Raw genomic sequence first — 18,477 nt, 5'->3', positions numbered from 1 at the left:
AAAAATCAGTAATGAACAGCAAAATTTGACAAATGCTGGTGGTAGGTATGGACAAGTATGTCATATTTTACATTTTCCCCCCAAAACTGGAATATATTTCATTTTTAAAGTATAAATGGGGGAGGGGGTAATCTAAGGAGGTAAGACTGAGCATAATTTCAAAAAGCTCCTAGAAAATTTAGAAGTATTGGCAAGCTTATTCTCTTCTAGTGCCATGGTATAAATGAAGCAGAGAGGCCAGTCCCTCAAACTATAACAAAAGGGTTATGAACCACAACTGATTTTGTATCAATTTTTAGAATACAACTATGCTTTCCCATAGAAGTTTTAAAAACTCCTACTCATGTTTTAGAATCCAATTCAGATGTTAGCTTATTTCAATGGTGTTTGGACTCCCAGACTGCTTAAAACTTCCTCTACATGCCCACAACAATGTATACATGCTTCTATTATCAAATCGCATTGTTTTTAGATGTCTTTTCCACTTGAATTCTTTTGTTTAAAAAAAAATTATTTAATTGACAGAGAGCAAAGCAGGAGGAACAGCAGAAGGAGAAAGAAAAAGAGGCTCCCCGCTGAGAGGGAGCCCAATCAATGTGGAGCTCAATACCAGGATAATCCCAGAATCCCAGGATATTGGGATCATAACCTGAGCCCAAGGCAGATGCTTAACTGAGTGAGCCACCCAGGCGCCCATTGAATTGAATTTTTAAAGGAAAACCCTTGTCTCATTTTTGGATACCCATAGCACCCCATATATTGCCTGCTGACCAATAAATGTCAAATAAACGTTAAAAATAAAAGCGTAGGGCAGCCCAGGTGGTTCAGTGGTTTAGCACCACCTTCAGCCCATGGCATGATCCTGGAGACCCGGGATCAAGTCCCACATCAGGGTCCTTGCTTGGAGCGGGCTTCTCCCTCTGCCTGTCTCTCTCATGAATAAATAAATAAAATCTTTAAAAATAAGCAAGTAAATAAATACATAGTATAAGTAAACTATCAATTCAAAGATAAAAAATCTTAAGTACATAAACTTTATTGCTTGGATTTTTGACAACTGTTTTTTGCTACTCTAGGTTTCTCAATTCTCTTCTAAGTTTTAAATACTTGATAACAAAGTTCTTTACTGAAAATAAGCTACAAGCCAGGTCTAGAATTACATGTATTTAGAATCTAATTTACAGTGATGTGTCAGTATATGTATGGAGATTCACATATATTGATACTATGTTGTCCTTCAAGTATAACTCCAAATTAAAACAAAACCCAGAAAGAAGGTACCCAATACTGTTTTTTCATGACCTCTTGCTCAAGTAAGTCATCTTGTATGTAATTAGGGTAGAAAGAGTAACTTAACAGTAGGCAAGGTTGGTACAATTATTTTCCTGTGAACATTCTGTACTGCCCCAGACATTTACAGAACAATTTCAAACATCTTTTAACCTTGAGAAATTTCAGAGTTTAATACCACCTCAAAATATGAAAACCTGTTATAAATGTATACAACATTAATGTCAGTTAATACTTTATTCTGCTCAAACTACCTGAAAACTGGTATTAGCAATGACTCAGGGGAAAAGTGAGTAAATTTTATTGAGTACGTACCAGGCACTACACAAGTCACATTCCTCAATGTGTTTTTACAGTATTACAAAAAATTAATACAAATGTGCTGGAACATGGATCTTTGTTTTTTATGTTTTCAGAATAAAATATCAAATAGTATTGTAACACTTTATATCACTGTTAAATTTATGGTGGATGCAAAGACTTAACAAAAAGATGCCAATAAAATTACCTGCACTGTTATTATCATCATCCTGTTCAATGAAGACATGATCCAGAATAAAGCTGAGCAACTCAGACTGCAATGAAGAATCAGGGGTGTAAACTAATGGTTCTAACATGTCACGCCCTCCTGACATAATTTGATGGCTGAAGATCATCAGAATATCACAGAGAATAGTGAAAGCCTATTAAAAAAAATAAAAACAGTACAGCATGTTATAATCCAAGGTTTCTCACCAACTGTTACAAGTAACATATTTACACAGAAAGAGAATCCATCTCTTAAGAAAAATCAGTGTGTAGTATTTTCCTAAGTTTTTAAGGCTGAGGAAGGTAATTTTAGTAATAATGATTACTAGTAGATATAATCATGCTTCACTAACTACAAGATAATTCCACAAATATTATTTTCAGCAACTCTAAGTGACTTGTACAGTATGTTAATACTATCAGAACATGCTGTCAGGACTCAGCCTTAAGTTTTCTGAATCCAAATCCCACTCTACACTGTTTGACAATGTCTCGTGGTATACATTCCTAAATATAAAATAACATATAAACCTGGTCCCATTTGTTTTCTCTATGGAAGACAAAAACTTCTACAAAGGAGATTATCTCCTAGAAGAGGGATCACAAAGTACTTGATACATTTTAAGCACTCTCATTCAATATGTGTGGTGATTAAGTACAAACACAACGAATTATGTGCCTGCTTATTATTCATCAGACAAATCTGATAATATCATAATAAAGTCAAAGTTAGATCTTAGGGAGCTTTATAAAAACTGTCAGGAGTTTTATTTTATTTTATTTTATTTTATTTATTTATTTATTTATTTATTTATTTATTTATTTATTTATTTATTCATTCATTCATTCATTCATTCAGTCAGGAGTTTTAAATGGAGTCAAACACTGGTAAAAATATTCAGAAGAAAACTGGAAATTTAATTATCTGTTGGGAAAAGGTAACAGAAATAAAATTTGGGGGTCGCAAAGTCAATAGCAAATTACACTTAAAGGAAGACTACTGCTAGACAGATTCATAATACAGAGCACAAAGCATATCTCAATGAGGTCTTTATCTTTTTGGAACTAACCACATTTAACTTTTTTCTCTTTCCTTTATCCCTTTAATTCTTCTTTCAGGCTTTCCTCATTTTACTACTACAGTAGTCATTTATACCCATCAGTATATCTGAGTTTACAAAAAATTGTGCAACATACACAGTAAGAAAACAAAAGGGATAAGCACGGTGATATTTACTAACAAGGTGAACTAACAGGTCAAGTGAACTGACTAGGACATATTTCTGGAAGTTGTTAGGAAGACTGACATACAAGATATTTCATGACCAAATAATTAATTGCCAAGGCCTGAACAACAGACTATATAGGAGGTTACGTTAAGATAACCCATAAGGAATTGTGTTAACACTGTAAGAATTTGGGAATATTAAGCTGAGTATCTTGGTGGCATATGAAAACATAAAGGAATATTTCATGCTACTAACTTTGGATTTATGTATACCTCATTAAAATCCTATCCTGAGTTTAACTCTAAATTCAATTTACCACCTACAGAAACTTTTGTTCCTTTCATGTGAATTTTTCAAAAATTAAATTTCCAAACCCTTTATTGCTATAATTCAAAACTACATACTTAAAACTGCAGAATTCAGCAATGTAATAATTATAGAAATAAACTTCATACTTTCGCAAGAAAAATGTCTAAGCCAATAACTGTATCTTGCCCATTTATTAACTTCTAATTTATTTATGCCCAAGCATATATGTATAGGAGGGACAAAAGGGAGTTGGAAGTAAGAAGAAAAATAAATTAATGGCTGGATATTGAATGTGAATTTTTAACTATAAAACTCCAAATGTATTTCACTAAAATTAGTTTCGATATTTTAAAATAAAATGAAGACAAGTGACAATCACAAAGGTTGAACGACTTTACTGATCGCTTTATACTTGGATGACTATACCTGAACTACTTTCACAGCCTTTAAGTAAATACACCCTTATTTAAATAGTATCTCCCCAAAATAAAAAAATAAACAAACAGTACCCAACATAACACAAATTGCTGAAAATAGCACATGTGATGACGGATGGGGCTCTATCCCAATATGCAAAGGTTAAGGAGAATAAAATGGCCAAAAAACCTTGAAATCACCAAAACTATTTTGTATCATTATTAATTTATTATGATTATAAAACTGCCTTCTCCACAGAAGCATTTAAAAAAGCATATGTCCAAAAAAGCTTAATTCTCTATTAGAGAATTAAAACTAAATAGACTCTCAGTCCCAGGATCAAAATTCATTTTACAGATGCGAAAACCACTGATGGTAGCAGTTAACAATGTTATTTCCAGAATCAGGAGGTTAACAGTAATGGCATGAGGGCATATGAACTGGGAAGGTAACACTCTGAAAGCAGGGAAATGATTAAAATTTTTATCTCAAAAAATAATAATAAAAATAAAATAAAATTTTTATCTCAAAGTCCACAAAAGAAAAAATAACATACACAATCAGGATGGGCAGGAATGTCAGAATCTACCTGATAATATTCTCGGAGATGACAAAACCATATATATAGACCAGTTTCCCTCCCTGAAGGCATACTTGTACTTGTTAATTTCCAAGAATGATTTACATAATTTCATACATCTAATTTGTATATATGATCTGTTTGTCAAGTGAGTCATAAAGAAATAACAACAGAATAACCACAATGAGGGCAATCTATAATACTATTTATAAACTCCATATGAAATTAATCTATTTTTTGAGCTTTGCCTAATACAGATGGACAGATGTTTCTACTTTGCACATCTCAGTATTACTTAAATTTTCTGTATTAGTTTAGATATTTATTAAAGATTGCTTACAAAAGATGGCTATCTAGGGTCATTACTAACCTGTTCCTTAACAGTAGTATTCACGTTGGTCAGGTAATGCTGACATATCTGACAGAATACCCTCATCTGTTTCTTTAAACGCAGCAAGTCCTCCTTGAAAAATATAACAAGAACAATTGTATAAAAACCTCATTTAGTACTTAAGATACTTAAAATTACATAAAATATAATATATTTAACTTTACTCTGCTTCTACATTAGACTTAAATTCTTGTTTATTACTTATCAGAAAGGAAAAAGAACAAATTAGCATTTTTCTTAAAAATTGCAATAGACTGTAGCCTTAAAAATACCAGGTATATTAATGGATAATATCCTAAGTGGTCTGGGTCCTTTAGAATAAGAAAACCTATATGATTGTATATGGCTATCTTTAACAGATCTACTAGCTCAGAATGCTTAAAGAGTAAAGATTAATGCTCCATCCTCATTTTGTAATGTGAAGGGTAGCCAATTGATGAACAGAAGAAATTAATTAATAAAAGAGACAGCATCTTTCATTTCTTAAAGAATACCAGTTGTACTTTTTAAAAATAGAGATGGACAAAAATCAGTTTGGTGGTATTACTCGCAGTTAAAAATTTTAATGTCTTGTAAACTTATATTAAAAAGATAAATCTTTTCCTAAAAATAAGTTTAACTTGATTTATTTGGTAAAGAAAACAAACAAGCTTGAGAATAATTTTGTATTTAGTGACATTTTTACCCCTTTCCCTCTACTCAAAATTTAATCTTTTTTCCCATTTTAATTCATTCAATGCTTCTGACTTAGATGAGCAATCATATCTGCTAATATGGTTGTTATTCCTACTATAAACTTGATATTGAGTTAAATAAATTTCTTGGGTGTTTGACAAGAAAAAAAAAACACTAACAACTATACTGAATTACCTTTTCAAGGGAAAATACCCATTTGTGGATATAATGGTATCTTCCACTTTAAAAGCTCAGGGAAATTCTAAGCATTTAAAATTATTCTGTGATTTTTACACAAAAGAAAGTTTATCAAAACAATTGTTTTTGAGGAAAAAAGCTATGAACTAATTCTCTATCTCCTAGATATTGCATAATATTTACAAAAATGTACCCAAATAATACTTAAGGCTATATCTACTACAAATACAATGTTTAAGTTTCCAGTTTACAAATGAAAAAGGCAAGGGACACGTGGGTGGCTCAGTTACAAATGAAAAGGGCAGTACTGTTTAGTTCAATTACTAAACACATTAAAGACTACCATTATGGACAAAATTCTGAAAATTCTATTACCTAAGAGCTGGCATATTATATTCAACTAGAAAATGATTTACAGTTAATCTGTAACATCAATAGAAAGATCCTGGGTGGGAACCCTGGGTGGCGCACAGTTTAGCGCCTGCCTTTGGCCCAGGGCGCGATCCTGGAGACCCGGGATCAAGTCCCACGTCGGGCTCCCGGTGCATGGAGCCTGCTTCTCCCTCTGCCTGTGTCTCTGCCTCTCTCTCTCTCTCTCTCTCACTCTCTCTGTGACTATCATAAATAAATAAAAAATTTAAAAAAATAAAGAAAGATCCTGGGTATGAAAACTGATTCTAAAACAATACTGGGCATATGCAGATCTAGAGGTAGCTGTCTTGTTATCATCCATTTATATAATCCAATAGCTATATACTTATTTTTTTAAGATTTTATTTATTTATTCATGAGAGACAGAGAAAGAGGCAGAGACACAGGCTCCCTGAAGGGAGCCCAATGCAGACTTGATCCTCCTAATACCCCGGGATCACGTCCTGAGACAACGGCAGACGCTCAACCATTGAGTCACCCAGGCATCCCTGTATGCTCGTTTCAAAAGCCCTTCATCATAATTTACAAAATCTGTATTTCTATTATGTTCTCAATACTTTTCAGTATATGGAAATATATTAATTATGCCACCTTAAAATGCGAAATTTTTTAAATTTAAAATCAGACCTTGAAATATACATTAATGTTCTTTCATTGAATATACATCAAACTACAAACAAAACTTTCTAATGGTATACATGTCTAAATGGTAATTTAGAAATAAGCAAGACTTTACTGAAATAATCGATCTTATTAAGAGTTTGCAGAAAAATGTTAATGATATTTAATGTAAAAAGAACTCCACGGGCCCACCACAAACCTTCGTAGAGCTGCTTTCAGTGATCTTTGCAAGCTGCCAAAGGATTACATAGTGAGTACACTGCAGTGCATGAATAACAATCTGTAAAAAGAAGCAAGATAATGCAGTTAAAATTAAAAAGTCACAAGTCTTCATTCTCAAAGTTAAATATGTAACTTGAAAATAAATAAAAACCTGCTCAGGCATGTCTCCATTTTCAATTCCGGTTTTCAAAAGTTTGTAATTACAAGCAAACAAATCCCACTTTGAAAGATCATGGGCACTGTAAAAAAGAATAAGTTATATTTAAAAGTTAAGCTTAATCACTTTTATTCTGGACTTGAACGTCAACAAAATGCTATCAAAGTAAATATAGAAAACTCTGTAACATGCACCCATAACAACAACAAAATTGTATTTTTTAAAAAGTATGCTGGTTGATAATTTGTCAATTATTCCCCAATTCAAAACATGACTCTATCAACTACTTTTTACATAAAAGCACAAGAAATCTACCAGAATCTAATAATATTATAACCCTAAAACATGCAAGGAATCAGAAACCTTAAAATTGAACTTACTTATGAAAAGCAGTGATTCTCTTCAATGTTGACAATACCTGATATGCATCATCTTCATCAGGTTCTTCGCCCTATGAAAATTAATTATATACAATATTAAATCTCAATAACCACCAAAGTGAAAAATCTTAGGCTATCACATTGATGATACCACCTTGAGAAGAATCACTTAACACCACAAATTAACTTTGCCATTCAATACCTACATCTGTCCAAATTTAAAGTAATATGGCCCAAGTAATGAGTCAACAGAGTTGTTATCATGGGTACATTACACCCAAGAGAGAAACACTGAATGACAATCTCCTCTCTCCCTTAAAGTAATCCTGACACTAACCTATGAAGACATTTACTTTCATAGTAAAAAATGCATTAGGACAATACAGAAAAATATAGTAAAGGACAAGTGAGAGATCATAAAGACCTAAAAGATAAAACCTAAATGAACAAAATAGTGCTCAACAAAGATATATCAGACCAATAACAATCTGGGAAAAACCTTCTGAATAAAGACTAGATATGTGGTAGTCCTTTCTGGGCATCAAATTTCTTTTTTTTAAGATTTTATTTATTTATTCATGACACACACACACACACACACACACACACACACACACACACACGCAGAGGTGCAGGCAGAGACACAGGCAGAGGGAGAAGCAGGTTCCATGCAGGTAGCCTGATGTGGGACTCAATCCTGGGACTCCAGCATCATGCCCTAGGCCGAAGGCAGGCGCTGAACCGCTGAGCCACCGATCCCTGGGTATCAATTTTCCAATTGAGAGTAACTTAAATTTTTGAAAATTCTATGAGTCTTACTGCATGAAACATAAATTTTTTAAACACTATCAAACATACTGTACTAGACCCCAAGTCTCCCAAAAAATGCTTATTTCTAAACTTTGATTTTTCAGCATAATTAAACTTAAGCCATTGCTTGATTTTAAATTAACTCGTACTAATCACAATCATATATAGCCAAGAGTAGGGCCATTAAATTTTTTAAGAATGTGATCGCTGTCCATTAACTTATTTGCACAAACCTCCAGTTAAGCAAAACTTAGTAAGCATGGAATGTTACACACACAAAAGAAAGAAAAAAAAGAAAAAAGAAGAAAGCTACAGAAATAGGTGTTAAACAAGAAAACTGAAAAATTACAAAGTCCATATGACTTCTGCAACATTAATGACAAAATTGATGTGGAAAAGGCTAAATGCAGTGATATGAGAATTATGACTTCACTTTATACACGTCAATTAAATTGTTTTAAGTACATATTTCCAGAAAAGATAAAAGTTTTAAAAAATCCTAGAAGTGTTTTTGAATGCTGTACTTTCTTTGGAAATAGAACATCGGAAACCCCAAAATCAACAGGGACTATAACACCAATTTATCAAGGCTTTACAGTATGAAAGATCATTAATTACCTTTCCTTACTAACACTAAGAAACAGCCTACTTTTTGAAGCTATATGGTCATAGTCTAGCTCTCCTTTTCTGTTCCATTTATACCATGTTGCCTAATAGCCTCTAGTTCAGCAAAACCCTGGTAACTTCTGAAATTTCTTTAAAATTGAAAAAAACAGAGGGAAACGGATATTAGTTTCGCTTTCAACTTCTCCAAGTCACAGATTCTTACCACCTTACCATTTTGGTGGAGGATTAACAGTAGCATGATGAATCAAAGACAAAGTCTGAAATTTTTCAACGTACTGCTGGGACTATCACCAGGACTGGTGTGACTAATTCAGTTACTGAAGGAGAGGGACCCAACTGACAAAATACTTGTAATATATACCTCTTGCAGAAAATCTTCAAGAAGCCGGTTAAATTTATCTGCCAACTCATCTATCAGTTGACTTCTTGAAATATCTACCCTGTTGAAGATTGTGAACTCTTCATTACAGAGTGCATGGTAAGTTTTAGAACATGCTTCCAAAACATCTGTATCTGTGTGCTTCTCTACGATATTCCGGATCTGTCGTAATAAGGCATCCAAATGCTGCAAAATCAAAGTTATTTTTCATTAAAAAAAAACTAAGGTACATAATAGGGACAGAAAGACTACACTATTGCAGTGAAAAGCTTAAAAAATAGTAACTCTACAACAAGTAGGGCATATATTTTGATGTATTTTCCTACTTATCGTAAATAAACTGACCCACCCATACTTCTATCCTCAGCTTTAATGGGAATAATATTACCTACCTCATAGGCTTTTGTTGAGAATTTTAATACAAAGAAATTATAATAGTTGCTGGAACGTAGTAAAAGTATTCAATAAACATTACCTGTTTTTGTTTTACTGTTATTAGCCAGTTATCTACCTTCAATCTCCATAAATCTCTCAGATATAGTCACATACTGGCTAGGAATGAGAGCATGGCTATGCCATGAATCAGAGGGAAGCCTCACTACAAATCCAACTTATAAAAAATGAAGAAGATATATAAAATGTAGTAGTTTCCTTTAACATTAGAAGTTCCAAAAATATACACAAACAGGGTTAGAAGATGAACTAAAATGCTAGTTTTTCTTCAAGGTGTTTTTATACAGAGAATACACTATACCTTTTCTAATCGTCCAGTGGTATATATCTCCAAATCAAAATACTGAGGCAACTGCAACAAGTTAGTCACCTTTTCTGCATCTACGGAGTACTTTGAAATAAAAAAAAAATCATGTCAAAATATCACAATAATGTTAAGTAAACATGATAAAAATGTTTGACATTTCCAAACAAAATCTGCAATTTCTTGCAAATACTCTTCTATTATACAAACTTACCTTAGCTAATAACTGAGGAAGGGCCACAGCAAAAAGTTCAGTGATTTTTGTCCTGTCATCCAACTGGGTCTTCTTCTCCTTTGCTGTCAGCACCTGAAGTAACACAATGCTTTCAAGTATTTATTAAACCTATTAACATTGGTAGGTGCTCAAAGTTTAAGCTAAGACATACAAAGTAAGTAATGAAACTATATTTTAAATGATGGATACTAAAATTTTTACTATAAAACTTGAAACCCAAGAATGACAGAGAGTAATTTGCACAATATTTTTTTAAAAACCACCTAAAATAACAACAAAAAACTATGAATATTTCTAGAGACAAGATCAATACTCAATTAGACTAATCAAATCTACCATTAGACAAATAAAGAGCAGTTAGGAATAGGAAGTGTAGTTTAGAAGCTTATATAATAATGGGATTAAGTAGCATTTCAGCCCACTCTTAAGTGTGGGCCATGATCCATGGGTTATGAATTCAACACGAATTCACTCATGATAGCATGAATTCTATCATCAATTAGAAAAAGAAGGAAAAAAAACAGAAAACAAAATAGAATTGTCACATACTGTATTGTTTGAACAAGTTTTGTTTCAGTTATACATGTTATATATGTAACAAAACATGTATTTTTGTGCCTTGTGATCAAAAAAGTTTAAAAGGCTGTGGATTTTTAGTCTATAATGCAAATATATGTGAACTTCGCAGTGATGCACTACAATATAATCCAAAGAAATATGGATTTCTTAATTTTAATGAATGATGTTTTAATGTCTAATTTTTATTCAAAGAAAAAAAGCAAATCTATAAATAAAGCAAAATACAAGACAGTCACTTTATCTCCTGTAGTAACAAAGTATCTCATAGAAGGAACTCATATTTCCCAAATTGCTAATGCTTTAAAATTTACTTCTAACACATATGTATTAGTAAAGATTTTGTTTTGAAAATCAAAACGTTAAGATTCAAATACTTGGCTCTATAGTTACAACCAAGAATATTTTAAATGGTATCAAAAAAGGAGAAACATACTTTAGAATACTGAAACTATACCAACATACCCTTTTTCCTGTCCCTCTTCCCACAGGAGGATGACATTCAGCTGCTTGTCTAATGGTACAAAGCATTATCTCAATCAGAGCACTCTCTTGTCTGTCTGTTAGTGCTGAAAAAAAATCATAAAGAATTAACCTATATCTTTTCCCTATACGCCACTTATAAGTATTACATAACAATCCTTTTGTCTTTGATAGAAACTGACCAAATGTAATAAAGAAAATCCCATTACTGCATCACAGAAAGGATTAGAACTAGTTAAACTTTACTCAACAGTACAAATCTGTGTACCATTGGTCCTCCATTTACCCAAAGAAAGTATGAAGACATATATCGAAAAAAAATTTAATTCGATGTTGATAGCAACTACATCTTTCTTTATTATAATATTCATGTACAAAATTCGAAAACAAAATTATTCAAAGATTTTCAATTACTTTTTTTAAAAGATTTATTTATTTACTTAGAGAACACCCAAGCAGGGGAGGGGCAGAGACAAAGGGAGGGGCAGGGAGAAAGGGAGGGGGTGAGAATCTCAAGCAGATTCTGTGCCCAGCGCAGTGCCCAATCTCATGACCCTGAGTTCATGACCCACACTGAAATCAAGAGTCAGACGCCCGAGTGAGCCACCCAGGTGCCTCTCAATTACTTTTTAGTATATGTGCTGCTGAAGCAAGCACTCAATTACGTTTTACTATTAAAGTTAAACAAATGGAATAAGTAAAATCTATTTTCAAAACTGACTAGACAACAAAAAATACCATAATTAAACACCCACTTACCTTCTTCTCCACTAAGTGGCTCCTCCAGCAACAAGCTATTCATACATTCCCAGTCTTTCAGTAGCTCGGTAGCACAGTCCCACATGCTATCCACAAGGTATGCTGCATGCTCATGCAACTAAAATTTAAAAAGAGCAATGTGCTCTTAGACAAATAGCATACTAGTCTAAACTCAAAAGAATGGAAGCTTTGATGGCACCATGTACAAACTCAAACAGCTATCTGGTTTTTGAGGTCAAATGAAAAAAAGGACAAAGAATCTGCCTGAGCTTGCTAAGTAAACCTAGTTAGGTAGTATCATTAAACAGTTGTCATAACAGTCGTTACAAAAGCTAATAAAATTAATTCTGAAAAGAGTATATGCATGTATATTTAGTGCCTATTTGGATGCAATATAAGTTAACCACATTCAGTTAACCAATTCATACACTATGAATTTAATATAATGGAAATGATAATGGGTACTTTAACATAAAAAATGTGTACTTATCAGTTCAACATAAAGCATATTATTTCTCTTCGCTTAACAGACCCTACAGCTTCCCAAATTAAGGAGACTATCATTACAATGATACCAAAACCTATCAAAGACATTACAAATAAAAAAATACATAGACCAACACTAACATGAACATAGAGGGAATAGGGAATATCCTCAAAAAACTAGCAAAGTGATACCAGCAATATATAAAAAGGATAATAAATAGATCATGACTAATTAGGTTTTATGCTAGGAATTCAAGGTTGGTTCAACATTCAAAAAACCAACATAATTCAAATAGTAACATAATGAAAGATACAATAAAATAATCATCTCAGGAAAAGCACTGGAGAGAATTCAACATCCATTCTTGTTAGATGGATGATAAAACTCAGCAAAAGGTATAGAAGTAAACATCCTAAACATAAACAACTACATGTAACCTATAACTAATAACAGAATATACAAATACTGGATATTTTTCCCCTTAAGATCAGGAACAATCCCAAGATGTCTACTCTCACCACTTCTATTCAACATCTTCCTGGATGTCCTTACTAGTTCAATAAGGCCAGGGGAAAAATGGCATAAATGTAGTAAAGGAAAAAGTAAACCTATTGTTATCTGCAAATAACAGAGAATCCCAAGGAATCTATTTAAAATTTACTAAAATAAGGGAGTTTAGTAAAGTTAAAGATGAAGTCAATATGCAAAAACCAAATGTATTTCTAAATACAGAAAAAATAAAAAAATCTAAAGACCCTAAAATGTAACTGAATAATACATAATATGAACGCCAAAAATGTATGTTATATCCTCTGAAATTCTGGTAACAGGCAGATTATCAATCTGAGGGAGACCTAAAAGAGCAGATGCTAAATCTAAATCCCTTTCTATAACAAAAATAATAAAGCAGGTACCAAATACTGAGAAAAAAGTGCAAGGTCTGTATTAAGAGTTTTACATGAATAAATAAAAAGAATTTTTACATGGATTAGTTCAATATTACCTAAAAAATTATTACCCACATTTCTACAAGGAAAATGAGGCTTAGAAAAATTAAGTAACTAAACCAGTTACACAAATAATAAATTAGAAAAGCCCAGTTGGTAACCAGGTCTTTCTGACTCCAAAATTCATACTCTTGGTACTATACATAAATCCTTTATTTGAACATCTTACTAAAAGTAGGAAGTTTTTTTTTTTTATTTTGTGCAATGGGCACAACTCTATTCTATATCCAAGATTTACTGTGATACATGGAAGATTTTCAGATGTACATCATTTCAACTCCTCCAATTTGTTTTTAACATAAGTATAAAATGTACAACACATCAACTAACCTCACTTTCCAGAAAGAAAAAAACCAATGTCTTAACAAGGTTGGCATTTGGACCTTGTCGTCCCCTTCTTTTCATCATTCCATCCTCCTCTGGATCTCTACGACTGAAGAGCCTATGACCAATGAAAATAATTACTTTTAAAACAAAAAAAAATCATATTTCCTAATTTTAAAAACTGTTTGGATTCATTATTTAAGCATCTAACAAAGGAGAGTAAATGTGACCTGGGTAGGTAGAGTATGCTCCAACATGATACCCAAGTAAATAATTGCTATAAACATTTTTTTATTTTATACTTAATGGTACTTCTAAGACCTCTTAAATTAACTTCTCAGGTTAATTTTATGAAGTTATGGATTCTTCTTTTAAAAATTACATCTTAGGTGGCCATTTCCTTTTATAAAGGTATCACACTAGCCCATACCATTTATGCACATAAATCTACATAAATATTCAGCTCTTTAAAACTGAACACGTATTTTCCTTCTATCCTCCTTGCACAATTATCTCAAAGTCTGAATTTAGTAGCCTCTTTCTATGGGTATCATGGTGGTTTTTCCTAATAAATAACAAAAAACTATCATTGGACAGCAGTGAATAGAAAACTGGAGTATGAACATTGTACAGCATGTACTTTTTCTAATAAATGCTTTCCCCTCCCAAACAGGCATTTTAATAAAATCTTACAAAGATATAGTTTAGTCCACATGGCTCAAGCTAGTCTTCTTAAAAGCCATTACATAACATTTGTTGAATGTTTTCTATGGTCAGATATTCACACGGCTATCCACACGACTTAATCTGAGGTGTTATAGCAACGTAAAAATGACTGTAGGGGGATCCCTGGGTGGCGCAGCGGTTTGGCGCCTGCCTTTGGCCCAGGGCGCGATCCTGGAGACCCGGGATCGAATCCCACATCGGGCTCCTGGTGCATGGAGCCTGCTTCTCCCTCTGCCTGTGTATCTGCCTCTCTCTCTTTCTCTCTGTGTGACTAGCATAAATAAATAAAAATTAAAAAAAAAATGACTATAGGATTTTGGGGATTCTTAGGTCAAACTGTATCAAACACTTGAAGCAAAACATCTTAGTATTTTCTAAAGCAAAGCAATAACAGGCGTAAGACTAAATAATATAATGGGGCAATAACTGGAAGCTGACATTAGATAAAAGAATGAAAAATTAGGAAAAAGTCAACATCATATACAGATAGTTTTATATATTTTGTTTTTATATATTTTAACTATTAAAAGACATTTCTCAAAAAAAAGAAAAAAAAAGACATTTCTCATTAAATATTTAACTTCTAAAAATCAAGAAAATTAGAGAATTGAAACCTTTAAAGGAAATAGTATAATATGAAAGTTTGTATTTGACCAGAACTGAATAATTTTTTTAAATGAACTATATATATTTTAGTATTGAATATGGTATAATAAATTACTGTCATAAAAGTATACTTTAGAAAATAACAAAAATGTAGGTTTACTTTTTGTAGAGAAATTCCCCAGCTGCTACTGCTACCGGCCGGTGAGCTGAATAAACCAAATGGTAGACATTTTCACAATCTTCTGCAGTAAGAACTTCTTCACTACTCCTAAAAAAAAAAAAAAACAGTAACAGTTTCAATGACAACTCAATTTTAAGGATATTGAATACAATGACCCATGCTCATACATTAAAAAAAATAGTACACTTTATACTAATTTGTGTTTTAAAAAAAGAAAAAAAATCGACCTTATTTGATTATCATCTGTCATTAAAACCATGCCCTGACAAAAGAGCTGAATATTTTATTAACACCTAAGATCAATGGGAGGTAAAATTAGAGTGAATACAAATGTACAGAAACACATGGTGAAGAAAAGTGATAATGTGACAAAGATGGTAAAGAAAAAGGAAGACAAAACAACATAAACTAATGTAAAAAAATTAAGTGGTAGCATTCTGAGAGCTTAGAGTTAATAATCACTGAAAACATTCTATATACTTCATAGTAATATTAAGAAGATGGTACATTTTAATGTTGTGGTAATAGTCCAATTATTTCACAATGATGAATATTTCATTCACCATGTACTCAACACCATATGAGGAAATACAAATAGATTTTTGAAATAACTAAGATTTAAGTGCCAAAGACCTTTAATTACGATCTACCATTGGAAAAATCTTCCTAAAATGTAGTGCTCATTTTCCCGATCTTATTTTTTAAAAACAAAATAAATAAAAGGTTCTTGGTAAATAAGTCATTTTTAAGGCTCATCAGCCGCAGTACCCCAGGGTAAACCTTGTCGAGTTCTTCCCTTATAGACTCTGCTTTCAGGGTCCTGCCCTCTGGCACCTCTTTACCTGCTGATTTGCTTTTAGTCTGCTATGAAATAAACAATCTAGATTTTTAGCAATATATGTAAGTTGAGAACCACAGGACCACCATCAGAAAAAAGAGTATGAAGTATATTAGATGGTTCGTTGAGGAGCTCAGATCCTTTCTGGTTTTTTGCTCTGCTCACGGTCTCTAAAAGTCTGATGCCTAAGGAAATATTACCTTTTTTTGAGAGAAACAAAACCAAAATGTTAAACTTCAAGTTCCTAAAGCATTTTGACTTAAATTACACTATGTACAATACTGAATTGTTACTGGAAAAACCACTTGTGTCATTTTATAATGAAAATACATATACTGAATCAAATCAGTTAAAGTATAGCTAGTTATTTGTGCAGTAGTTCACTCATATTAATTATCTGAGATGGAATATTCTTGACAAGTTTCATTTATTAGGTATTTATAATGGCTAAATCAACATAAATGAGTCTATTATCCTTCAAAAAATATTAGGAACAAGGAATGATGTCCACAGGGTATTATGGAGGAAAAACTACAGAAATACATGTAGAATATTATAACTTTCTTATTTATTTCAGGATTCTTTAAATACTTTCATAACATGTATATATAATTTTTAGGCCCAACTAAAAAAGAAAATCCAATAATTCAGACTGCTCAAAATACCTATTATCTTACATATTATTTTTTGCTTCTTCCTCTATAACCATTTAGATTATTTTAAAAATTCTATTTCAAAAATAATGCTGTGTTAGAGAATGTTGAGCATTTAAAATTTTGAATGTAGACACTGCCAAACTTTTCTCCAAAGAAGCTATACCCATTTATAATCCCCCATCACAGTGCTTAATGACTTGCTTTTGTACAGCTTCAACAGCACAGTGTATTACCACTTTTGTATCTTTATCAAGCAACAAATTAAAAATGATCTCATTTTAATCTACCTGTCTCAAAGTGCGGCTAAACATCTTTTCATATGTTTCAGGTTTTTTTTTTTTAATTTTATTTATTCATGAGAGACACAGAGAGAGAGAGAGAGATCGGCAGAGACACAGGCAGAGGGAGAAGCAGGCTTCATGCAGGGAGCCTGACGCAGGACTCCAAGATCACGCCCTGTAACCTGGGCGGAAGGCAGCACTAAACCGCTGAGCCATCCGGACTGCCCTCAGTTTTTATTTTCTTCCTGTCCATGTTCTGGTTTCCTAACTTATTTTTAAGATTTTATTCATTTATTCATGAAAGACACAGAAAGAGAGGCAGAGACATAGGTAGAGGGAGAAGCAGGCTCCCGATGCAGGATTTGAGCCCAGGACCCTAGGATCAACACCTGAGCCAAAGGCAGACGCTCAACCACTGAGCCACCCAAGGCATCCCTGGTTCCCTAACTTTTGACTAGTATTGGGTTTCCATTCTTCAAATTGATTTACTGAAACTGTCTCCTATGATAAAAATATTTTGACCAATCTGTCATTGGTTTTTTGAGTTTATGGTATTTCATGTCATACATTTTTCATTTTTATGTAGTTAAAGATTTTTTTAATGTCTAGGGTTTATGTCATGTTCAGAGAGATCTTGCTCATTTTACATATAAAATGAAAATATTTAATCTTCCCCAAGTTTTCACCAGTACTTTAATGGTTTCATTTACTTGCATTTAAATATGTCACCCATCTGGAAATTATTTTTGTATAGGGATGAAATGGGAATTCAATTTAATTTTTCCCCAAATATGGGACGCCTGGGTGGCTCAGTGGTTGAGAGTCTACCTTTGGCTCAGGGCGTGATCCTGGAGTCCCGGGTTCAAGTCCCACATCAGGCTCCCTGCATGGAGCCTGCTTCTCCCTCTGCCTGTGTCTCTGCCTCTGTGTGTCTCTCATAAATAAATACATATCTTAAAAAATAATAAAAAATATTTTTCTCCAAATAGAGCCTAGCTGTCAAAAAACCATTTATTTTCTTATAGGAAATGCTACCCTCACCCTATACTAGGTTCCTGGATTGGTTTGCATTTGTCTCTATTCTTTATTCTCTGCTAGTAATCACAGTCTATTCACACACCAGTACCAAAATTTAAAAATTACTATGGTTTTACAATACAACTTAAAATGATACTGGACAAGCCATCACTCATTAATTTTTATCACAACTTCAATGGCTATTATTACATGATGAATTTTTCCATGAGTGTCAGAAAGTAGCATGCTATGTTTTAAAAAATATCCTTCGGCAAAATTGTCATTTGGATCATGCTAAC

The 18,477-nt window shown here is 32.8% G+C and overlaps 1 protein-coding gene across 11 annotated transcripts in view; it reads right to left on the bottom strand.

Annotated features, from left to right (window-relative positions):
- The window catches only part of STAG2 (stromal antigen 2), a 136,519-nt gene that overhangs the window by 27,294 nt on the left and 90,748 nt on the right, over positions 1-18,477 (bottom strand). For all 11 annotated transcript variants that reach the window (XM_038588251.1, XM_038588250.1, XM_038588246.1 and 8 more), the window contains 12 exons: positions 15,366-15,473; positions 13,880-13,991; positions 12,056-12,173; positions 11,279-11,382; positions 10,217-10,309; positions 10,000-10,089; positions 9,228-9,431; positions 7,430-7,500; positions 7,044-7,131; positions 6,870-6,950; positions 4,724-4,816; positions 1,799-1,973 (listed from right to left, as the gene is read on the bottom strand). In XM_038588251.1, the coding sequence (XP_038444179.1) occupies positions 1,799-1,973; positions 4,724-4,816; positions 6,870-6,950; positions 7,044-7,131; positions 7,430-7,500; positions 9,228-9,431; positions 10,000-10,089; positions 10,217-10,309; positions 11,279-11,382; positions 12,056-12,173; positions 13,880-13,991; positions 15,366-15,473 (1,337 nt within the window). The remainder of the gene's footprint in view (positions 1-1,798; positions 1,974-4,723; positions 4,817-6,869; positions 6,951-7,043; positions 7,132-7,429; positions 7,501-9,227; positions 9,432-9,999; positions 10,090-10,216; positions 10,310-11,278; positions 11,383-12,055; positions 12,174-13,879; positions 13,992-15,365; positions 15,474-18,477) is intronic.

The sequence above is a fragment of the Canis lupus genome, chromosome X (assembly GCF_011100685.1).
Source record: "Canis lupus familiaris isolate Mischka breed German Shepherd chromosome X, alternate assembly UU_Cfam_GSD_1.0, whole genome shotgun sequence".
Lineage (NCBI taxonomy): Eukaryota > Metazoa > Chordata > Mammalia > Carnivora > Canidae > Canis > Canis lupus.
Note: the sequence above shows the minus strand (reverse complement) of the source record. Positions and strands in the feature narration are given on the sequence as shown.